The 23,885-nt window shown below is 39.7% G+C and overlaps 1 protein-coding gene across 2 annotated transcripts in view; it reads right to left on the bottom strand.

Annotated features, from left to right (window-relative positions):
- Positions 1–5,012: 5,012 nt before the first annotated feature.
- The window catches only part of rab3gap1 (RAB3 GTPase activating protein subunit 1), a 103,673-nt gene continuing 84,800 nt past the window's right edge, over positions 5,013–23,885 (bottom strand). Inside the window, exons 23-25 of one of the 2 annotated variants that reach the window (XM_036571108.1) lie at positions 20,773–20,875; positions 9,243–9,263; positions 5,013–6,931 (exon numbers count right to left, since the gene is read on the bottom strand). In XM_036571108.1, coding sequence (XP_036427001.1) covers positions 6,686–6,931; positions 9,243–9,263; positions 20,773–20,875 — 370 coding nt within the window. In that variant the 3' untranslated portion in view covers positions 5,013–6,685. The remainder of the gene's footprint in view (positions 6,932–9,242; positions 9,264–20,772; positions 20,876–23,885) is intronic. The other variant, XM_036571117.1, reaches the window with a different exon arrangement.

Below are 23,885 nucleotides of genomic sequence, written 5' to 3'. Positions count from 1 at the left end.
GCCAATGTGTCACTTTAGCGAGAGCAACGTAGGTGGATCCGTACGCCTACATTGTCAGGAGAAGGTCCGAACAGGTTGGAGAGGGTGTAAAAATAGACACCTATTCATGGAATTACTAACAGCTTCCACCAGTGTATGTGCTGAGTGCACCCTGTGTTACACAAATCAAGATGAGGAGAGAACAGGGGTTCAGAGTTTCTAACTGTGGTTAGAAATCGACTTTATGAAAAAGGATCAGTGTTGAATAAAATTTAAAGCCAGATATTACAGATGAATAGGGTCATTTTTTGGGAAAACACTGGATATTGCAATGAATCTTTAGAGGTTGATTACTGACATTCTTGCAAGTAGTTATTTATATTGGACACTTTGCAAAAAAAATACATTCAGATAAGCCTGCATAAATTTGCATCTTTAAAAAAAAAAAAAAAGAAAAATCTAGCCTTTGGGTGTTAGAAATGTTTTCATTGTAAACAGACGATCCTAAGGCTTCTACAGAACAGATTATTCTCAATACATCTTAAATAAATCTCAATGTTTTATTGTTTAATCAAGAAAATGCTGTGCACTGTTATTCAGCTCATTTTTGGAGTATATAATCTATATGATTCAAGATATGAGCAATATATTAGGAAATCCTTCAGTGCATGTATAGGTATGAATATGAACTCTAACATTTTAGAAGATGAGATTTTTGGTTCTGAATGTGGAGAAAAGCTGACTCGAATGCAGTTAGACATGAGTGGATGGAACTGACTAAACATATTTAGTCTATGAACATAATTTTACTGAATTTTGACATTTGTATTGCAGTTTAAGAGAAGACATGGTTACTGTCGTAAGCAAAAGTTTGGGCATTGATGTTGATTTCTAAGTGAAATTAACATATCCTCTATAGCCTATGTGTCAATTCGGCCCACAAAATTAATTTAATTTTTTTTATTCTTACTAGCCCGTTTCACCCTGAAATGCACTACAGTCCCCAACACAAATTCAAGCAAATAGGCAGTTTCAAAAAACGACCTAAAACTATTTTTTTAATTTAAATTATTTTTGAATAGGTATTCAATGCTTATTTTGCTGCTGCAGTTTGGCATATTTTGAATAAGCAATGGCCTGCTCGGCTCATAAAAACTAAATAAAAACACAGCTGGCCTCCGGATTTAATGGTTGAGTTTAACACACCAGATCTAGAGAGAACACCTCTGCACATTCAAATGCACAATTCCTGTTTATTCGCTGAATTAAACATATTGATAAAAGAAATAATCAAATGTGGCCTGTGCAATTTGGCATATTTTGTTTTTCCCCAATATGCTATATTAAAAAAGCAAAACAGAAATTGTGCACTAAAATTTGCAGAACCTGCCAAATTTAAGTTTGTCCCATGCTGAGCAGTGGTCACCAACCCTCCTCCTGGAGATGTGCTTTCCTGTAGAGTTTAGTTCCAACCTGCATCTAATATTCAGCCCCTCCCCTTACCCCATTTATCTATCTTAATTAGCTGGAGCAGATGTAGCAGGTTGTGGTTGGAACTGCACTCTGCAGGAAGGTAGATCTCCAGAACCAGGGCTGGTGACCACTGCTGTAGAGGACTTATTTTCAAACAGAAAATCAACAAAACATGTCATTTGACTATAGAGGCTGTTTATCCAAAAAACTGAAGAAATGATTGAGAGGATCAAAACTGATATTTCTGCCTGTGTCTCACAGTAAATAGTATTCAATTCAGTTCAACTCAATTAAGTTTTAAGGCCAACATGGAACTACATATGACCACGTAAAAGACATCGACCACAGTCCGTAGTTTAAAAAAGGCTGATATTTATATTTATACTCAATACAAGCAAACATGCATTTTTTGAATTCATATTTGTTTGGGTTAACTACGGAGCCCTGCTGGTGACATCCTGTATAAATACAAATAATCCGTAATTTTACAGAAATAAAAATAATGCATGGCCACGACTCAGTAAGGCATGAGACTTAATTATATTGTTCCCATGCTTTACTAAGTCGTGGCCACGCATTAGGATCTCATTCCCATGCCTTCAAAAATCGTGGCCATGACTTAATTATCTTGTTCCCATGCCTTCCTAAGTCATGGCCACTACTTAATTATCTCATTCCTACGTCTTCCAAAGTCATGGCCACTACTTAATTATCTCATTCCTATGCCTTACTTAGTCATGGCCACGACTTAATTATATCATTCTCATGCATTACTAAGTGGTTGCCCCGTATTAGGATCTTGTTCCCATGCCTTCCTAAGTCGAGGCCACGATTTAATTATCTCATTCTCATGTCTTACTAAGTCGTAGCCATGCATTACGATCTCGTTCCCATGCCTTCCTAAGTCATGGCCACAACTTAATTATCTTGTTCCCATGCCTTACTAAGTCGTGGCCACTACTTAATTATCTTTTTCCTATGACCTACTAAGTCGTGGCCACTACTTAATTATCTCATTCCTACACCTTACTAAATCATGGCCACACATTAGGATCTCGTTCCCATGCCTTCCTAAGTCGAGGCCACGATTTAATTCTCATTCCTACACCTTACTAAATCATGGCCAAGCATTAGTATCTTGTTCCCATGCATTAATACAGCCACAACTAGAGACTTAGTAAAATGTGGGATTGAGATAATTAAGTCATGGCCATGACTTAGTAAGACGTGGGGACAAGATCATGCCTTACTAAGTCGTGGCCATGCATTAGGATCCTGTTCCCATCCCTTCCTAAGTCGTGGCCACGATTTAATTATCTCGTTCCCATGTCTTCCTAAGTCATGGCCACGCATCATTTTTATTTATCCAGGATGTCACCGGCGGGGCTCTGTAGCTAACAGACGTAAAACTATAGAGTGAAGTCAGCAGTGTGTATTCTGTACAAGCCCCGCACTTTCAGCCAGAACCGCATTATAAAGGACCAGTGTGGGTTGAGCTAAATGGCTTCTCCAGTCATGGGTGCCTTTGGTCTTTGTCCCTCTGTGACCCGAAGCTCAGGGTTTGGGGGAAGCACTGGTAGCTCAGCTGAATCTGACATGCCTTCGCCGGCCTGCCACAAATCCACCTGTAACTCTGACCACAGAGCGAAGAGCGAGAAAGATTTGTCCGAGTAAAAGCCTCCAGCCTGACAGTTACCACGGTGCTCAATCACTGAGGAGCGGCAAGCGCTCGCATCCAGCGTGTAATCCGCTGTTATCCGGCCCGCATCTGTCTTCCTCCCTGAACTTTTTTTTTTTCTTTTTTCAGCGGAACCGAGTCAGGTTTGATTTATGACAAGCCTATCTGGCTTTGGGGGGTGGCGGGGAGGGGGCGAAAAGGGGGGGAGGGGGGCAGGATGAATGGGGTGGGGTGGGGGTGCTGGAGAAGTGTGGCGACGGGAGAAGAGGAGGGAGCCAACAGAGGAGGGAATCCAGTTTTGAAGTGCCGTCGCATCCGAAAGTGGAGCAAAACTTTGTGAAATATGGGTTTGCAAATATTTTTTTTCCTCCCCCCTCCCTCTCGCCAAAGCTATTGTACCATCTTAGCCTTGTTTGGCTTGGATGCAGCGCTAGAAAAAGGGAGGAAAGCTTTCAAAGTAGAACAAAGTGAGAAGTTCTGAACCTCTCTCTCTCTTTTTTTTCCCCGTTACTCCATCTCGCTTTTGTTCTCCGCGCCTCAATTTTGCACGTTGTATCAACCAAACACTGCTCGAGCGTTTGAGTTTGGACGCCGTTTGGCCCACGAAAAGGGAATTCGAAATAACAAGGGCCTCTATCCTCCGCAGACGCGCGTGTGAAAAATCTGTCCATCGTCCCAGAGAGACCTGTGGGCGTGTGTATGCAACGCCACCCACGCCGATCTCCGTCAAGCTCTCCTTGTGTGCGTGTGCCAGTATAAAACACGAAAGGGGGGGAGATAGAGAAAGAGAGAGAGAGAGAGAGAGAGAGGAAGAAAGAAAAAGAAAGTCAAGAGAGGTTGGGGATGGAGGAGGGGCGGAGGGGGAGGAAGTGGCGAACGTCGCCATGGCAACAGGAGCGGGTGAGTGATAAGCGGCGCTAGGAGTGTTAAAGCGTTTCGCAGCCATATCTCTGTTTATGGAAACGCTACAGGACCAGCCAGCAGACACCGATCAAGCTGTGAACTGCTCTCCCACAGCACCGATCTCATTGTGCCAAGCGAATGATATCTCAAGCTGTCTCGCGTTTGCAATTGTAAGAGGGAGAAAAAGAGGAGTTAAAAAAAAAAAAAGATAGATCAGCACCAAGAAGGAAAAAAAAAAAGTGCTGAAAAAGAAAGTTCTAGGGGTCTCCAATTTGAGCGCAGGGTTCGAGATGAGCTAAGTAGGGAGGGAATCGAAAGACATCATTATGCTTGACATTTGGGGAATTATTTAGCATTTTATATCAACTTCTCCAGCACAAAAAAACAACAAAAAAAAAAGCAGGCCAATGACATGAACAGCACCAGTCCATCACATTTTCTGTACACTGACAGTGCCTTTACAAGCACACACTGCAAAAAATGATATCTTAGCAAAGGAAAATATCTTAAATCTTGTCAATATATCTAATATCTCACATTATCAGATTTCTGTAAGAATATTACAAAATTATTGATTTTGAAAATTATTATTTCCAGACATTTAAAAAAAAACTGTTATTTTTTTTTATTGTTTCAAGCAAGCAAAATGATCTGTATTATAAAACGACCTTCCAATAGAAGATATACAATTCATGACATAAAACTACTTAAAAGAAGTAAAAACAGAAGTTCAGTAATCTTATCACATTCTTACAACAAGCTCAAAACAAAACTATTATAGACACTATAATATTAGATACTGACTGGATTTAAGACGCTTTTACTTGCTAAGATATCATTTTTTGCTGTATGAATATGAGGATGATGTTAATTATTAAGTCCATTCAGTCATGAGAAAGACAGACACTTTTTTGTGGAGAGAAAAAAAAAACTAACAAATGATATGTTGATGTTTTAAAATATTTGATGCAAGGACAGCTTGTTTTGTGACAGTAAAATGGTTTATTTCATTCTAGGGAACATATTTAACTAGGGTTTACATTGAAGACCAACATGTTGATCGGACATTTACAGGCTTTGGCTAGTTCCACTGTTAGAACCCATTTATGGTCAAATACTGAGGGAAAATGTATAAAACAGACAAGATTATTTGATAAAATTACAGACGACTGATAGCACTTCCCACCATTCTATATAACACTAGCATGAACTAGGACAACGTTCAGTACTGAAATTTCTAAGGCTTCAATATATAATCTATAATTGCACTTTAAACCTGGGCTTTTACATTTATAGATTTTCTAGTAAGTGATTGATACTTTGATATTTTGCCTGTTGAGCTCATAGCGATAAGTGATGGCCAGACACACGCAAAGACATGTGAACGCCTAGTTTCCTCGATTTTGATGAGATTAATGGGGGAAAGAAGTAATGGAACAAAACGTGGTGTATCTATTCATGACTGGCTCAGAAGCTGATACACACTAGCTAGCTATGTGACAGGAATGAGGCTTGTGGTGTGATCTATTTAATCGGTTTCCATCGCTACAGTTACCAAAGAGGAACATCAGTCGCTCCATCTTGGCTTTAAAGCTTGGTCTGAAGCAACACAACACCACAGTGAACAAAGAGGTAATGCTTTCTTTTACAGTCCCTTAAGGCCCTTAAGGGGAGTCCCTTCTAGGTATTATCCAGGTAATTGTGAGGTATAAACTCCCAAGGAACTGGGTAACATGATAGTACGTTACACAATGTATTAGACTGGAATGTTTAGCAGGTTCTAGCTATTAACTGGTCAAATGTGTCAGGGAATCTCTAAAGTGCTATGTCATTACTTTGAGTATAATGAGGGTAGTAAGCTTGTAAACTTGCTGGCTAAGTGTAAACTGACCACTTCTTTAAACGTACTGCCCATTCCTCCACTTAAACACTTGTGCATTTCAGTGTAATTTAATTAGAGTCTTGGAACCTGGAACCAAAATACTTACCTAGTCCTTTGGAGTGTGTACCTCAAACTTACCTGGTAAACACCTAGAACTTAGAGGACTGTAAAAGAAAGTGTTTCTAACAAAGATACATAAGTTCAGGTCCTGAAACACTACTCTGAACCCTCCACCTCTGCTTTGGCTTTCCTATTTAATGCCTTATGTATTTTAATTCAGGTTGTACACATGTAAGATATATTCTTTAGCAGAAAGAAACATATTTTCCCATGTAACTGACATAGATGCTCTACACATCTTTACCTTAAGCGAAATTTAAGGAACCTTAACTAAAAAAGGGAACTTTCAAATATTCAAACATCTCCAGTTCACAATGAGTGGGGAATTGATAGGTTCATATTATTGAGGAGCACAGTAACCTGGATTTTTACATCCTATCATTAACAGGTGATGAAGTTGACCAAAGGGACTGATCTAGAAACAGGCAACTCCACCAATTACAAACCCAACTAGATGTAACTCAATAACACTGTTTCTTCATCAGCTCTTCAAGGCAACTTGGTCTAAAACTGATTACAACACAACAACTGGTGGACTGTACCTCAATCACCTGGGGTGAAACTCTGAAAAAGGTGCCCCGAAATGTATGGATCACCCAACAAGCCCCCCGTGTCCTTAGCCTTCACCTCAATTGCATTAGTACATCCCCTCAGAAGAAAGACGTGTCGGACGAGAACGCTCCGGCAAGCCGGAATTCTTCCCTCATGAGGACGCAGAAGAGTCGCTGGGGCAAGGCTTTGGAGTATGGCGCGGGTCGAGGCACGCAAGTGCGCAGGAGAATCTCCCGTCCAGCTGGGGGCGGGAAATCAGGAACTCCGCCTCCTCCCATTGGCTTCCGATCTTCAGGTCCTCCCGCTCGGTTGGGATCGTCTTCCAATGGAGCCAACAGGGCAGCCTACATAGATTGAGAGACATTTAGAAAACTTGAGTAACCCTAAGGCTTCCACGGATTTTGAGATTTTATTAATGCGGGGGTTTCTGGGGACCCAATACGCTGCACAGTTTAATGTCTTCATTGATGAGAACCTGCCCGATATATCGGCTGACTGATAACACCAGACGATATCAAGATTCTTTTGGTTTATCCGCACCAGCAAAAATCCCTTATTCCTTATTTCTGAGGATATTTTACCCATCAGGATTAAGTGTAAAATTAGCCAGCTATCCACAGCCCTAGGGGTGTTGAAACAGGGAACAGCTGAAACTGTGCAGAGCGGTGAGTCCCCACGACCAAATTTGGGACTCCCTACTTTTATACAATATTTGCCATCTCCAGGCCTGGAGCAAGTCCTAATTATCAACCCCTTCTTGATCAGAATCAGGTACATTAGAACAGGGAAAACACCAAATTAAACTGTAAAAAGTGGGCGTTCCTGTTCCATTGACTGTTTTCAGACACACGTCTTGTAAGCTTACTGACCATTCCTCCACATAAACTCAGATGATCAAGCTACTTCAAGTCTTTAAAGTAGTGGTCACCAACCCTGGTCCTGGAGATCTACCATCCTGAGTCTATTTCCACCATAATATGCTCAAGCAAGCATGAATGTCGCTGTTTGACTGGAACAGATGCATTAGTGTTAGGTAAGGAGGGGCAGTATGTAATGCTTAGTTCTTGACCAAGTGGGAACTGGAAAGTTTCCGACCCCCATGTGAGAAAAATCTGTTTGAACGATTGCCGAACTTGTCATTCCCGAGCTGGGAGTTTCTCAAGAGCTTAGCAACTGGGAGAAGTCAGTTTCTCAAAAGCTCTGACTTCTTAGAGTTGCTAATCTGGGAATTATGAGTTGGACGACTGTTCGAATGTTTTTTCACTTGGAGGTTGGAAACTTCCCAACTCCTGCTTGGTTGCTAAATTGTGACGTCATTTCAAAATGGAAGATAATTTATCATATTGCTGTTGTCGGAACAAAACCTCTAATCTCTTAAACCTACTTCACTTTTAATGTAAGTCAATGGAACCAGACATTTTTTCAAGTCATTTTGAGCCGTTTCTTTTAGTCCATACATCATGTAATTTACATACAATGAATTTTCAAATTATTTAAAAAACTGAAAAACATCAAAAATGCAGATACAAAGTTTTCTTGCGACAACAGCGATATGGTACGTATGTATAATATGTCAATAAACACTGGGGGGGTGGTATTCCGAGTTGGAATATTCCAAGCTCCGAGTTGTCATGAATGCAGCATTAGATGCAGGTTGAAACTCAACTCTACAGGCCCCAGTTTCCCAAAAGCATCTAAGATCATCTTAACAGGCAGAGAGAGAGTGTGCAGAGTGATGCTCGCTCTACCATATAAGAATCATATTTGTGTTAAGATGCTTTTAAAAAGCCCATCCCAGGAACGTAGATCTCTTAGAAAAGGGTTGGTGCCCACTACTTCTTTGACAATGCATTTGACAAGGTTCAACACCTTCGGCTTCTAGCACGAGATGGAAGGAGAAATAAGACCTAAAGGCAGAAAACATTACCCAAAATTCCTCATTACAGGCTCTGAGATTTAAAACAAAAAGTGTTGGGACTGGGAATCTGTAGTAAATTGGTACAATCCTTCTTTATTCCAGCGGAGGAACAAATCTCGCTAATTAGTGAGCTGATTGCGAATTAGCAAATGTCTTATCACATCCATGAGATTTCATCTAATGAGGGAGGGGGGAGGTAACAAAGCACACTCAAAGGACACATTCAAAAGGCTTCTCTGAAATGGCAGGCATTTACTTAAGAAAATGCCACAGCTTCAGATACTACAAGAAGACCGGAAATCAAACACCAATCAGCACTTCCGTCCTAATAGGCCAACACTAAAAGGAAGGGGCGGAGGGGTGGACGATACTGACCTCCACATCCATCAGAAAACCCTTTTTATTACACGGTGCCGGTGAGAAGATGAATGAGAGGGAAGCAACAAAAATTACTGATTAGCGGCAGACTGGGTTTAAAAAAGGGTTGGAAATGAAAGAGAACGGTTCAAAAGGCAACAGGCCAAACGCTGTGGACACACAGTAACTCGCATTAACACACAGTTGGACAATGGATAAGCTACTACCAGCCCCCTTTAGCTTTAATCATTCATAAACCTTCAGCGGACAGATCATTTTTTTTTTCTCAGCTCAGGTGGGCAAAGGAGTTTGACAGGGCGAGTGAAGTCGAGCCGGGGGGAGGAAGAGGGAAAGTGAGAGAAGATGTTGCCGGTGGTTACCTCATCACTGGAATCAGCCAGCTTGGCAAGGGTAAGAGGCAAGCCGCGTTAGGAGAGAAAAGAAACAAAAAAAAAAAGCAAAGAAATGAATAAGCCAACAAATGAACAAATTAAAAAAAAAACATACAAACAAACAAGGGATATGCAGACAAGGGGAACCAAAAACACACGAAGAAGCTCCAAGGTTAACACAATAACTAAACCAATACTGATCAATACTGTCAAAGCCTGCACTGTATAAAGGTAAAGGAACTAATTAAATACTCATTTAATGTATTTAAAAGACTTTTAAATGTATCTTAAAGCACACTTTATTTTGATGGTCCCACATGGCTTAGGTACAAATTAGGGTGGGCGATATGGCAAATATATCATATCATGATACTTTGACATTTTCACGATACCCAATATGCATCATAATATTTCATTTTCTGAGATTTACAAAATAGAATCTGTAGTGCCACATATAGAAATTATATAACAATAACAAACTTACATGTACACTGAGCGCGTTTACATGCACTGAATAATCTGATTTTCTTCTTAATAATCTCATTAAGAAATCTAATAAAGAGAGTTGGATTTTAGCTCAGTAATCAGATTTTTCAGTGCATGTAAACTCTTACTCTGATTTCTTTCGGAGTTCACAGTCTGCACACGTGCGAAACAGATGGCAGTGCCAGAAATAAGCGAGCAGCGTTGCTGTGAGACGCAGCAAAACACTTTTGGAGCGACGCTGAGACCAACTACATGCTTGATGAAATGAAGGATTTAAATATTCTTCATCTTCTAGATCATGTATGTTCATATTTTCAGGTAAAGTGCGTTGATGTTTTTAAAAAAAAAAGCTGTATGAAGTTTGAGATTTAGATTACGTTTACGTCACGTCTTCTTCTGTGAGTTTATTGGTCGGTTTCAAAGCAGAAATCTGCTTACTGCCTGACTCATGTAAAACCAGAGTCTCCCCATTATCTGATTGCTCAAGTGCATGTAAACGCGTTGATTGGATTAATTACAAAATCTGGTTTTCTGTAGTTATCGGATTGTTAAGTGCATGTAAACACTAAATCCAATTAAACAAGCCTAAAACAGACTCACCTCGTAATTAAGCGTGTAGTTAGACGATATCCACTATATGCTCTGAAAAGCATATTGTGATCTAAATGATCACAATAATGATCATGTAGCCTACCCAATACAAATGCTCAAATTTTTAACTACATGGTACTAAATGTTCCCTCAAAGGTACAATTGTGGTTTCAAGGTCCAATTGTGCACCTTAAATAAGCTTTTCCAGGTGAAAAGTACATATTTGTACTGTTTCATAACCGAATGTTTTAAAACAGAACAATAAAATAAAAGCTTGGAGACGAGACGGGGTGTGTGGAGTCAGTACAGCTTAGAAAATATAATTTCAATGGATTATGGTACAGTTATGTTCCCTGATTAAAAGTACTGAGATGTACCCTTGAGGGTCCCACCCCAGTGACAGTAGGGGTACTGCCCCAGTGACAGTTTAGTACCTTTTTTCTGAGAGTGTAACTGTGCATGTATGCTGACTAATGTAGAGCTAATATCATTTAAAAGTAGAGAAATGAAACTTTATTACTATTGACAGTGTGAGCTATTATCTTCATATGATGACATACGCTGAACTTAAGAGTTGAGAACACCATCCGACATTCTGAGAATTCCCAATTGAGAAGTTTTTTGAGTTAAAATTCCGAGTTATGAGCTGTAGCTAAACACAGCATAAATTATCAACAGTATTAGGGTTAGGATAAGGTTTATAATTTGGCTTGAGGTAATGGTCAGCGTTACTTGTAGGTTTAGACAAAAGTTACACTGGTGTTCCACAGTTTGGAGTCACTGTTTTTCATTAATATAAAACCAGTTTGGTCATAGATACATGTTTTATATTATTTTGATGATAGGATACAACGTTATTGTTTTTAACTAAAGCGTAGGAAGCTGTAAAAATGTCCAAAATGATGAACAGAGCTGTAGATGACTTTTCTGTTTAACACTAAGAATGAAGTTATAATACAATTAACATCCAGAATTCCTCATATTTGAAAAGTGCTGATCAAATCTGGAGGCATACAAGTTACCAAGAAATCACTGCAAATACATAATGTGGACTGACCTACAGTGGACCATCAAAATAAAGACTGCTACATCTTAGCAACTTTCACACATTTCACAACATAAACAGGTATTAAAGAATGCAAAACTCAGACAGAACAGTTGTTAATGACTTCAACTATCAGAACAGTTCATTTCTGTAGCAAAAGCACAAATTAGGGATGCACCAAAATGACAATTTCTGGCCAAATTCAAAAACTGAAACTGAAAATAGTAAAACGTTAACAGTAAATAAGAACTGTTTGCAGAAAATAAACTTACTAAAGTGATTACTGTATGTAGGCTACAGTACATGCCACTAAAGCCAAAGTCCCAGAATGTGTGGTCTTCAAAGGCAATTAATTCCTCTATTTTTAAGTTATACTTTACACTTTGGCACTATTGTTTTTGAATTATTTCAACTTTCCTTTCTGCTGCTGCTGTTTGTTGTATTCTGCATTACAAGAGGGATGTCCTCTTTTTAAGTCGTAACAAACCTGTAGTGAGAAGTTCTCGAATGTTGTGCTCTCTCCTGATACTTGGTATGAACAGTCTAATGTTCATCGTAGAAACCGTGAAGAAGTTTCACATGGCTCATATTTTCACTGTTTATTTGCTGCTGCTCAAACTGTTTGAACATGTCTGCACTGATCAAAGTAAACATCAAACGGTTTATTTAATGACTATTTCTCAATTTCATTACCGCTAAAGGATCAACATACTTCATGTAATAACTTTCTGTGAGGGAGCATTTAGAGGTGGACGTCTGGTTCCTATCACCACCACTGTGAACAGTTCTGGCTCTAAGCTTCTCTGAAATGGGGCATCTCACACTGAACCACTCTGAATGACTGTTTACATCTTAACCATTTATTTAGGCAGAAATTTTGAAAAATATCAGCATAATTCCCTGTTTTTTCAGCTGAAATCCGAGTGCCATTTTCAGCCTAAAGTTTTTGGTGGCCAAAATGTTGGTGCATTCTTAGAGGACATGCAGCTTATTATCGATTTCTGCAATCTCATGTATCATGCTCCTTTCACACACACAAGGCAAAAGCACAAGCACACTTCAAACTGCCATGTAAAGCACATCCCAGAAATTGGTGGCAGCTAAAGCAAAGCCTTGCATCTGTTGCATGGAGTTGCTGCATACAAATCCAGAGCAGAGGCATGCACACACTTACACCCACACACAGAAAAAGACACCATGCAGTTCCGCGTCAGTCTGTCAACTCGTCCCTGCAGCGCACTGGTCAAATTTTAATGACAGGATTTGAGCTGTCTGTCTGCAGCGCTGACATTTCTCCTCCTCCCCATTGTTCCCTCTCTCTTTCCTCTTTCGCGCTCGCTCCTTGTCTCTCTCTCTTTCCTTTTCTCTATTTATCTCGCTTTCGCATCCCAGAAAGCTCACCTCATTTGAATCCCCTGATTTCACATGATTTACATGAGGATGCTCGGGATAATTATTGCCTTTCTATTTCCAGCTTGGCAACATACAGGGTATAATTTAACACTCACACACTCACACACACACACATCTTCCAGACGGGAGAGAGAGAGAAAAAGAGAGAGAGGGAGAGAAAAAAAAAAAGACAGATTGAGGGAGAGTTTGGGGAAACAAACTGGATTTCCGACCGTTTGTACTTAAAGAAACTGCAAGAATGCAGGCGCTGTCTTATTGCCTTTACGCTCGCTCAGAGCGCACGAGAAGCGCCGGAAAAATCTCGCCGCACTTGACATTTTAATACAGCCAGAACAGTCTTAGCCCGTTTACCTGTAAACAGCGAAGAGTTAGCACACATAGAGGAGCAATCAGGGTGTCTGGGGGACGAGCCTCTAAGTTTGAGCACACTTACGGCAAAGCGTCTTTAGTCGTAACTACTTTGTGAATATATTAAGGCTTGAAAAACAAAACAAAAACAAACAACAAAACAAGAGCAGAAAGTGCTGACATAAACTAAACTGATAAACTGATATGGACAAAGGTTTCTGAATTTAAAGAATGACTGAATATAAGGCTGTCAAAGTTCCTGCATTAGAAACACGTTAAGACAAATTATTGCTTCCGCTAATTTTCTTTCGTGCATTTTCCTAGTTTCCTATCGATCCATCTGTAGCAATGCAGGCTGAAGCCCAGCTGCTGCTGTTGCGCTGATAGAATCTGTGATTATAGCCCTCTTGTTCTATACAGCTTTCATTAAATGGCTTTTAAGGGGATAACTTCAACACCTTCAGCAGACTACCTAAATCAATGAGTGGCAAACTGACAAAAGCACTAGCTTGTCAGAGCTTGTCATGAATCCACAAGCGAATCCGCTGTATGTATGATATATATTGTACATGCGCTGGTTGGAACACGCAGCTACCGCTCTCACTGGACGTCAGTGATGAGACTGCAATCATGTTATGGAAATTATGTGAGTTTAATGTTTATGTGATGTAACTTTATTTAATTTTTCTGCCTATATAAGACACCAAAAACAGCTGCAAAAATATATTTTAGCATCACTTGTACAATTTCACCCTTTTTTCCTCCTGCACATTTTTTTACTGTGAAAAAAAGATTGCCCAACACAGCGCTGATCAGCAGGGTTTTTTTTCTTATGCTTCAGATACCAGGTAAGGGAAGCTAGGTGGCTAACAATTAGCATGTCACATCAGCTCTGAGGGGCAATTGAACAATTCAGTTGAACATACTGTCAATACAGAGGCAATCAAATTTTACAGTGTTTTTTTATTTTTTATTTCCAAAAAATGTTGATTACAACAGCTCTGGAAGAAATTATTAAGTCTGACAGTAGATGATCACGTATGATATTTACATGCTATCCCAGCTCATGTGGTTAGCTAAGGCCTCTTTATTGTTCATGGCACACTGTAACAGCTTACAAACTTCAGTATAGCTATTACCATAACTTCCCCTTGTGGTTGAAGCTGGTATGGCATGCCAATTTAGCGCACCAGTAATTTTTGTTTTTTCAGTGGTTCATGAAGGGTAAGGGGAAAAAAAAACCAAAGCTGGTATAAGATGCTAATCGTTAGCCACTTAGCTCCCCAGCAAACTGATTTTCACCTGGTCCCCGATGAGTAACGGCTGCTGTTACTGGTCAAAGCTGGTATAACATGCTAAGTGTTGGCAAATATTTTTTCATAAAAAATTCTGAGGGGAAAAAAATTAGGGTTTTGAAAGCTGAAATTGCCAAAGTGATGAATCAAGTGAATCAAGCATACCGGGGGTTCAGGAGAAAACTGAAACTGTATTCTTCAAATTAGCTCAGAAGATACCAGCTACTTTTTTGAAAAAAAGAAATTTTTGTGACTTTTTACTGCATTTATGCTCATTTTCACTTATTCTAATGATACATGGTAAAAACACACTGACAGCCAATAGAAATGGTTTTAAATAACGTGTTTAGGTACCTAAGACTTTTAAACAGTATTTCATGTATACTGGATACTCTATTTAAAAGCACTGAAATTAAACCATTTATGTATTTCAATTTCTTTAGCCCTATTCAGATGGGATTAGTTTTCCATGGGGAGGTGGGTAATGCCAATTTACCATAAGACGTCTGTAATATTTATGACCGATTCACAGGGGATAAGAAATCTCAGTGTAAACGAAAGATATGAGAGCAGGTACTCACTGATTTACGCACCACCTTTACTTCAGAAATGAGTAGAAAACATGTAGAAACATCTAATTTAGCCATTATTTCATTTACATTGGTGTCTTAAGTGAATTCATCAGCCATTAGTTTGGGAAGTAAACGCTTCTTTGATCTAATAAACTCCTTTTCCACTGAATATGATAGTGCTTTTACTGACATGTTGATTTGCACAGGATTAATATAACCTGTGTTTATTTCTACTGTTAGTTTTAGAGAATCTTTACTGATGAGAGATCGTGCAGTCTGTAAAAATGACTGACATGGTGCATTCAGACAGGACTAAAATCACTGAGAAACGCCAGAAACACTACCCCACCTCCTCATGTAAAACTAATCCTGTGTGAATAGGGCTTTTGGCTCCTAAGAAAAGAACTTGTTTGTGTTAATTATGCTTTCGCCACACGTTGCAGGCTTCTTTGGTAACTGGACTTCGACCAAAAAGAAAAAAAGGGGAAAAAAAGGTTGGCATTTCTTACTTCCTATGGAAAATGTTTTGTATCATGGTGCAAAAAACAAAATTCACCCCTACTGTACACCCACATCACATCGTGCTAGTTCAGAATTTACATTTTTAATCCAATATGAAAAACAAACTAATGAAATGCCATGCATAGGAAACGCTTCTAACATGGCGAGTTCAGGAAGGTTCACAATAATCAAACTGACAGACATTTCATTCTATATTTAAACCTCCATCCTCATGTCTAACAGTTCGCTGTAGCTGTGCGTTGGACGGCTACTGCCTCCGAGTAATATACTCAGACATGTTTGCCGAAAGAAAACTGTCCTCCATATGATTCAGAGCTGAAATTCCACTCTATTACAGGGCTGCTCCTTAAACTCCACGGAACAGGAGGTAGTTCCATAAGTCAGAGAGCACCCTTCATGCATTTCATTCCCAGTCAAAATGGCCATTAAGCACAAGTCATTCATTTTTCAGGGTCAGGAAAAAAAGGCAGACAATGTACTAAATATAATGTCTGATTTTTCAGTATTCAGCTCCTATTATTACAGCTTCTATTCTTTTCAGGAGACTCGTTTTTCAGTTTTCCAAAGAAATCTGCAGGGATATTTTTCACACCTCCAAGGTTCAGTCTTACAACTGATTCACACATGCTACCTTTGCGTGGTGGAGTGATGCGGCAGAGTGAGTGCTACAGCTCGCAGGCACTGGCTTTTCATACATACAGCGTTTCGGTAACACTTTATTTGGATGGTCCACTGTAGATGCTTTGTAGATGCTCAGCATGTCTTTAACTAACATTCAAATAAATATCTACTAAATGCAGCTGAACTTGAAGTTCAGTGTGAAAGATTCTATTAAATCTGTCCCTTAACCTTACCCTACAACAACCTCAAGGCAAAACCTACACCTACTCCTAAACCTAATCCTAATCATAATGTTGTTGGTAATCAACTGGGTATCACCAGAACGTTTGTTAATAATTTAAGTTGAGCTGTAGATCATCTATAGGGGACCATCCAAATAAAGTGTGACTAGCGTTTGTGCTGCGGAGCAGAGCAGCGAGAAAGTTACACAGACGTTCCTTTTTCCAGATGGAAATATAGTAATTTTATAATATAGTTTATAAAAGAGTGTGGTACATTTCTTTACCCTCGACAGCAATCTGACTTGTGATTGGGCGATGGTTTCAAGCTTGGACGACCAGGAAATCTGTACGCGGCTTTGATTGTTTGAATGTTTGATAACATTCATTATTTAAATTAACATTAAGAATTAGCGTTTTAAATAAAGTTTTATTTGGTTTTGTGTTTAGTTTTCACTGAATTTCATGGCTTATTTCATTGTATTTTGCTGGAAAGAATCAGCTCCTGGTCTATTCTTAAATAACTGCGGCATCTGGAACGCTCTGCCGCGTCACTTGTGTGAAAGTACTGACCTGTAAACCTGAGCAGAGGTGGTATGTGTGAATTAGGCCTTAGATGCTGATTTTACATTTACTGTTTCTCATGATCTGAGTAATCCCAAACACATTCAGTGATGTTGAGGTCTGGACTCTGGGGTGGTCAGTCCATTGTTCTGAGAACCCCAGCGGCTTCTTTGTTTGATGTGTCTCCTTTTCTCAGTAAGAGCTTCTTGAACAGCTACACATCCTTTCAGACCCATAGTGCTGAGTTGTCTTCTCACAGTGGAAGGATGGACAGAAACACCTGTGGATGTTTTCAGATCTGAAGCAGCTTGATTTTCTCCTCTCTCTGAAAGATGAAAGCTTTAAGTGCTGTTTATCTGATGAGGACAGTGTTGGTGTCTACCAGGTCTTGCAGGTGGTTGTTAGGAGTCTCTGTAGTTTTTAATAATTATTTGAACTCCAGTTTTGGAAACTCTGTTTTGTTCACTTATTTTCCTTTGACCTTCTCCTTTTTTATGCAAGTGGAATGTCTAGGATGTATCTCAGATTTTCATACATTGTATTTTTCCACCAACACATTTGTGTTGGCTCTTTTCTTAAAAAACAGTCTTTTTTTCAACTTTTCTTTATCCCTTTAATTAATCAAGCTGTCGCCGTTTCTGTGCCTATAAGACTGATATGAAAAAGAGCTCTATTCTAATAGGTAGACTTTCATTGTGCCTCAATCAAAAACCCATCCAGGTTGAAACACTCTTTATAGCTTGAGTGTGAAGAGGTGAGGCTGAAGTGCTGTTGGCTGAATAGGCGGACATAAGCATGTCCTGATTTTTGTGACATCACAAAACAAATGATTCAAAACGAGCTCTTTTTGCAGATTAATCAACATGGCTGGTCAAGCTGGACGCTTTTGTTGATTTTCTAGCACATCCTCTACAGGTTCTGTTAAACTCTGCAAATAAAAGTAACTGTGCATAAATCTGTGCATAAAAATGTGTTCTCTGTAACGGTTGTGTTCATTTACTTACACTTAGAAAATAAAAAAGTGCTGACCAGGGGCGCCAAAACCTTTGCACACGACTGCATGGACTGGGGAGTGAATGGTGCATTTTGAAACTTTAAGAATGTTTACATACTATGTCAAAAAATGTGAAAGTTTTCATGACATGGTCTCATAAAAGGGTGACCATTGAGACGGTCAGCCTGTTCCATCAGAGTATAAGCAATATACATTGCAACATCAAATGCCTTGTGGATAAAGGAGGAATAAAATGAAGTGCTCGACAGGAATTATTATCTGACTACGAAAGTGAAGAGCTATATTTCTTCAGCATATCCCTTGATAGCATTAAAGTAGATCATATATACAATACATGTGCTGTTCGAACAAAATCTCCAAAACAATAACTTTACGGGAGAAGCAAAAAACACCCTTTACTTTCAATGTAAGTCAATGGAACCAGAATGTTTTCCCAAGTAATTTTGGGCCATTTGTTTTGGTCCAATTATCATGAAATTTACACACAATGTAAACGGCAACAGCCACTTTCAAATCATGTCAAAAACTGAAAAATGACCAAAATGGAGATAGAAGGTTTTGTTTCAACAGCAGATATATATATATATATATATATATATATATGTATATATATATATAGCTGTTCTTAAGGCTTCATCAACAGGGTTAACTTAGCTGGGCGCTGCCATGTACTGTCTTGGCCTTGAGAGCTTATTCAGATATTATATGTTAGTATGTCTTTGTGTTCAACAAAAAATAAAAGCATGTAATAAAAAAGTTTTGAAGAGAAAACAATTAAAAGAAAATTTCTTCAAACTAAACAAGCTGTTTTTATCCTCCACGTGCTGAGACCAATGTTTTTTTATTTCCTCTCTTTTAAACAAGCAGCTCGACCAACGTGTTCAATTACCTCTGTGTCACATTAAAGCAGACTAAATGAAACCAAGACAGCTGCTTCATTTAATTAATTCCGTTAATTATGATGCACAGCTAAAAACAGCTCCTTTATGCCAGTGTGAGAAACTTTATTTATTTTTTTAAATCTTTGTTTGTGATTCATTCCTTGTGATTTAATGTTATGGGCTCTGTGTCATGCAGGTCTTGAAGTATTTCTGATTGTTACTGTGTGCTGGCTGTTTGTAGATTTAACCCTTAGGACAAGGGTGCTCAATCCCGGCCCTGGAGATCTACCACCCTGGAGAGTTCAGATCCAACACACCTGGCTTTAATGTTCAGATGCTCCTGAAGGGCTTGATGATCTAGATCAGGTGTGTTAGATTAGGGTTGGAGCTAAACTCTGCAGGGTGGTAGATCTCCAGGACCAGGATTGGGCACCCCTGCCTTATTATTATCATGAACAGTATTTAAACTTTTGTGCATAATTATAGAACTAATTATATAGTAACATAAAAAAATCCATTTACAATATTGTGCAAAAGTCAGAGACCACCTTGTAGTTATTTAATTTTCTTATAAAACAGCCATTTAATACAAGTCAGTCATTCTTCGGGAGATATTAGATATCCACTTGCGTAAGCAAAAAAAAAGATACAGAGTTACTGAGACTCCTAACAACCGCCTGCAACACCTGGTAGACTCCAAAACTGCCCCCATCAGACAAGCAGCACTTAAAGCTTTCATCTTTGAGAGAGAGGAGGAAATCAAATGGAATCCATCCTTCCGCTGTGAGAAGACAACGCAGTGCTATGGGTCTGAAAGGATGTGTAGCTGACAAGAAGCTCTTACTGAGAAAAGGAAACAGATACATCAAACAAAGAGGCTGCTGGTGTTCTCAGAACAATGGACTGACCACCCCAGAGTCCAGACCTCAACATCACTGAATGTGTTTGGGATTATTTGGATGGTGAGAAGCAGAAAATGTAAAACCAACTTCTAAGACTGAACTTGGGAGGAGTGAAAAATATCCCTGCAGATTTCTTAGAAAAGCTGGAATGGAAGCCGTAATAAAGGTAATAATAAAGGACTGATATTATATTTAATTGTTGAGGTTTCTGTGTAATTTTCTGTTAAATGTAAGTTCCTCCTTTTTTCTTGACACTCAACAATAAATAACTTGTACTAAATGATGGTTTTGACCGGAAAGTAAATACATGAAGAGCAATTTCAGACTGCTGTTCAGTATGTTCTTGTGGACTGATGCAAAACGTATAAAAGGAATTCAATCTAATCTCTTCCTGTCGCATCTGCATCATATAGTCAATTACCACAGACAATAATCTCCCTGTCCATAAAACAGAACAGAAAACTCGCTAACTATTTGCTAACGCACTTATAACAGAAGCCAGTGGGCAGGAGCTGCGGCAGCTTCTCATTGGCTTCTATTATAGGTGTGTTTTGCATGAACAGGTTTTCTGTTCTTTTACTGAACAGAGGGAAATGACTGTCTGTGGTAATGGACCGTGTGATACAGACGCAGCTGAAAGAGATTAGCTGGACATTTCCTTAAAATAGCGAGAGCAGTAAAAGTGCGTTTTTAATGAACGCATCGTTTTTTAAGAATGCAGTAAAAACTGACACAGGACTGAATGGGGGGGGTGGTGGACTGTGTGATGATTGGACAGGATGCAGAGGTTTCAGCTGCTCGGGCAGCACGCTTGTTAGCCACGCAGAATGCAGCCTGGCCCCTTTAGGCCGCGATCGATGGGTGCAAATTTTCCGCTCACGCTCTTTTCCCCCGACCTGCGGGCCACCGCGGCTGATGTGACATGCTACGACGGCGGTGTTTGTAAAAACGGCCCTGCGGGGATATGTGTGAGTATGTGTGTGTGTGTGTGTGTGTGTGAGTATATGTGTGTGTGTGTGTGAGTATATGTGTGTCGAGTGTTTACCCGCTGTGCGCTGACGAACAGCTTATGGATGATACTGCCGGCAGGGCCGCGCCCGGCACCAATCACAGCCACCTCCGGCTCCTCCAGCAAAGAACCTACAAACCTGAAAGAGACAGAGAGACAGAGAGAAAGAGAGAGACAGAGAGAGAGAGAGAGAGAGACTTATTTAACACATCTTTCTTTCAAAGTACCACAGTACTGATTATAATACCTCTCCTCTTAAATATTTAAAAATAAGAAAAAAATTAAATGACTGAGCATCAACAATAGAGTTCACCCGACATTCTCTACAATGAGAGAGAGATAATGAGAGAGAGAGAGAGAGAGAGAGAGAGAGAGAAAGAGAAGCGAGAGAAAAGAGCTGTGAGAGAAAGAAAAGGGACAGAATGAAAAGAGAAAAAAGGAAGATACGAGAGAGAAAAAGCAGAGAAAGGCACACAGACAGAGAGAGGGGAGAGAAAAGGGGAGGAGGGTGAAAGAGATAGCAGAGTGAGATAGAGAAGAGGCAGAGAGAGAGACAGAAAAGGGAGAGAAAGGGGAGGAGAAAGACAGAGAAGGGAGAGAAAAGGCAAAGAGATAGAGAAAAGGCAGAAAGAGAGAGAGAGAAAAAGAAAAGGCAGAGTGAGCGAGAGAGAAAAGGCAGAGTGAGATAAAGAGAGAAAAGGCAGAGAGAGAAAAGGCAGAGTGAGATAAAGAGAGAAAAGGCAGAGAGAGAGAGAGAGAAAAGGCAGGGTGAGATAAAGAGAGAAAAGGCAGAGAGAGAGAGAGAGAGAAAAGGCAGAGAGAGCGAGAGAAAAGGCAGAGAGAGAGCAAGAGCAAGAGAGAAAGAAAAAAAGAGAAAGAAAGAAAAAGAAAGAAAGAAAGAAAGAGAAAAGGAACAGACCAAGAAAAAAAGAAAAAGGAACACGGAGAGAAGGAAGCCAAGAGAAAGAGAGACAGAAAATAGAGGAAAAGAAATAGAGAAAAGAAAGAGAACAAGAGAAAATGTCAGAAACAGAAAAAAAAAGAGAAAGAACGAAAGAGAAAAGGAAGAGAGTGAGAAAAAGGGAAGAAACAAGATTGAAACAGACAAAAATTGAGAGAAAGAGAAAGAACAGAGACAGAGAGGAAAACAGCAGAGAGAGAGATGGAGTGGAGAGAGAAGTAGAGAAAGAAAGAACAGATTAGACGGCGTATATGAGCTTCTGAGCGAGGCCATTAAGACAGGGCGAGCGGGGAGAGGATTCAGAGCGAGGGAGCGGAGACGGAGGGAGAGGAGGGAGGAAAACGAGTGTTTGAGTGTGAGTCCTGTAATGTATGCTCAGCCTCGCATTCGCAGAGTTAGCATTCGCTCCATTCATCTCACTCTGCCACTAACAGCGCGGCGAGCGCTCGGCTCTACCTCAGCTCCGCTCATTAAAACCACACGCAAAAACAAACAAAGAGCAGAAAGAGCTGCACCCCGGGGTATTTAACAAAACAACGGTTCTCACTTAGCCACAGAACTCAAGTCGAGAGTCAGGCCTGTCCAATAGGAGAAGACCCAGGGGACGTTCTGATTGGACGAACCTCACTTCAGCCGTCAGGGGCACATATACTATATTTTTGTGCTTTTTCCCCCCATAAGGTCCACTTATAGCACTTGTGTGGACCCCCGCACCAACCACAGACACGCATTCTTAAAAATAAGGTGCCAAACAGAACCCAAAAGGGCTCTCCAGAGGAATACAAGAGAAGAACCACTTCCATTTCTTAATATGAAGGGTTCTAAAACGAAGCACTCTTCTAAATGAGACATGCAAGCGTTAAGAACCTTTTAAAGTCTTAAGGACCTGCAGATAAAACCATACATCCAAGGCGAGACCCATTGAGGAACCTTTATTTTTAAGAGTGCACTCTTAAAAAAAGATGGTGATTCAAGGGTTCTTTAGTAAAGAAAATGGTTCTATATAGAACCACGGACACTCAAAGTACACTTTGCATGATTAAAGAGTTCTTTGCATCATGACAGACTGATGGAGAATGTGCTATAGAACCTTTCTGAAAATGGTTCTATATAGCACCAAAAAAGGGTTCATCTGTTGTTGTGGTGTCAAGATTATAACAATAGAAGAACCCTTTTGGGTGCTATTTAGAGCTTTTCAAAAAGGTTCTATATGGAACTGCCTATAGCACATCCACGCACATTTTCCATCAATCCGAAGAACCCTTTACAGAACCATGAACACGTAAAGAACACTTTGCATGATTAAAGGGTTCTTTGCATCATGACAGACTGATGGACAATGTGCTGTACCTGATTCTATATAGAACCTTTTTGAAAATGGCTGTATATAGCATATAAAAGGGTTCTTTTATTGTTATGCTATCAAGCTTGTAACAATAGAAGAACCCGTTTGGGTGCTATATAGAGCCCTTTTCAAAAAAGGTTCTATATAGAACATGCAAAGCGTTCTCTGAGTGTTCTGTATGGTTCTATATAGAACCACGAACACTCAAAGAACACTTTGTATGATTAACAGGTTCTCTGCATCATGACAGACTGATGGAGAATGTGCTGTAGATGGTTCTATATAGCACCCAAAGGGGTTCTTCTACTGTTATGGTATCAAGCTTGTAACAACAGAAGCACCCTTTTGGGTGCTATATAGAGCCCTTTTCAAAAAGGTTCTACATAGAACCATCTCTAGCACACTCATTCACATTTCCCATAAATCTGAAGAACCCTTTCATGATGCAAAGAACCATTTCATCATGCAAAGGGTTCTCTGAGTGTTCTGTATGGTTCTATGGTTGTATATAGAACCATGAACACTCAAAGAACACTGCATTATTAAAGGGTTCTTTGCATCATGAAAGGGTTCTTCTGCAAAGAGCACTTTAAGTATGCAAAGGGTTCTTTGAGTTTTCATGGTAGAACCATGAACACTCAAAGCACACTTTGCATGATTAATGTGTTCTTTGCATCATGACAGACTGACGGATAATGTGCTGTACATGGTTCTAAATAGAACCTTTTTGAAAAGGCTTCTATTGTTGTGGTGTCAAGCTTGCAACAATAGAAGAACCCTTTTGAGTGCTATGTGTAACCCTTTTCAAAAAGATTCTATATAGAACCGTCTATAGCACATTCA

This window comes from Colossoma macropomum, unplaced genomic scaffold, assembly GCF_904425465.1.
Source record: "Colossoma macropomum unplaced genomic scaffold, Colossoma_macropomum, whole genome shotgun sequence".
NCBI classification, from domain to species: domain Eukaryota; kingdom Metazoa; phylum Chordata; class Actinopteri; order Characiformes; family Serrasalmidae; genus Colossoma; species Colossoma macropomum.
Note: the sequence above shows the minus strand (reverse complement) of the source record. Positions and strands in the feature narration are given on the sequence as shown.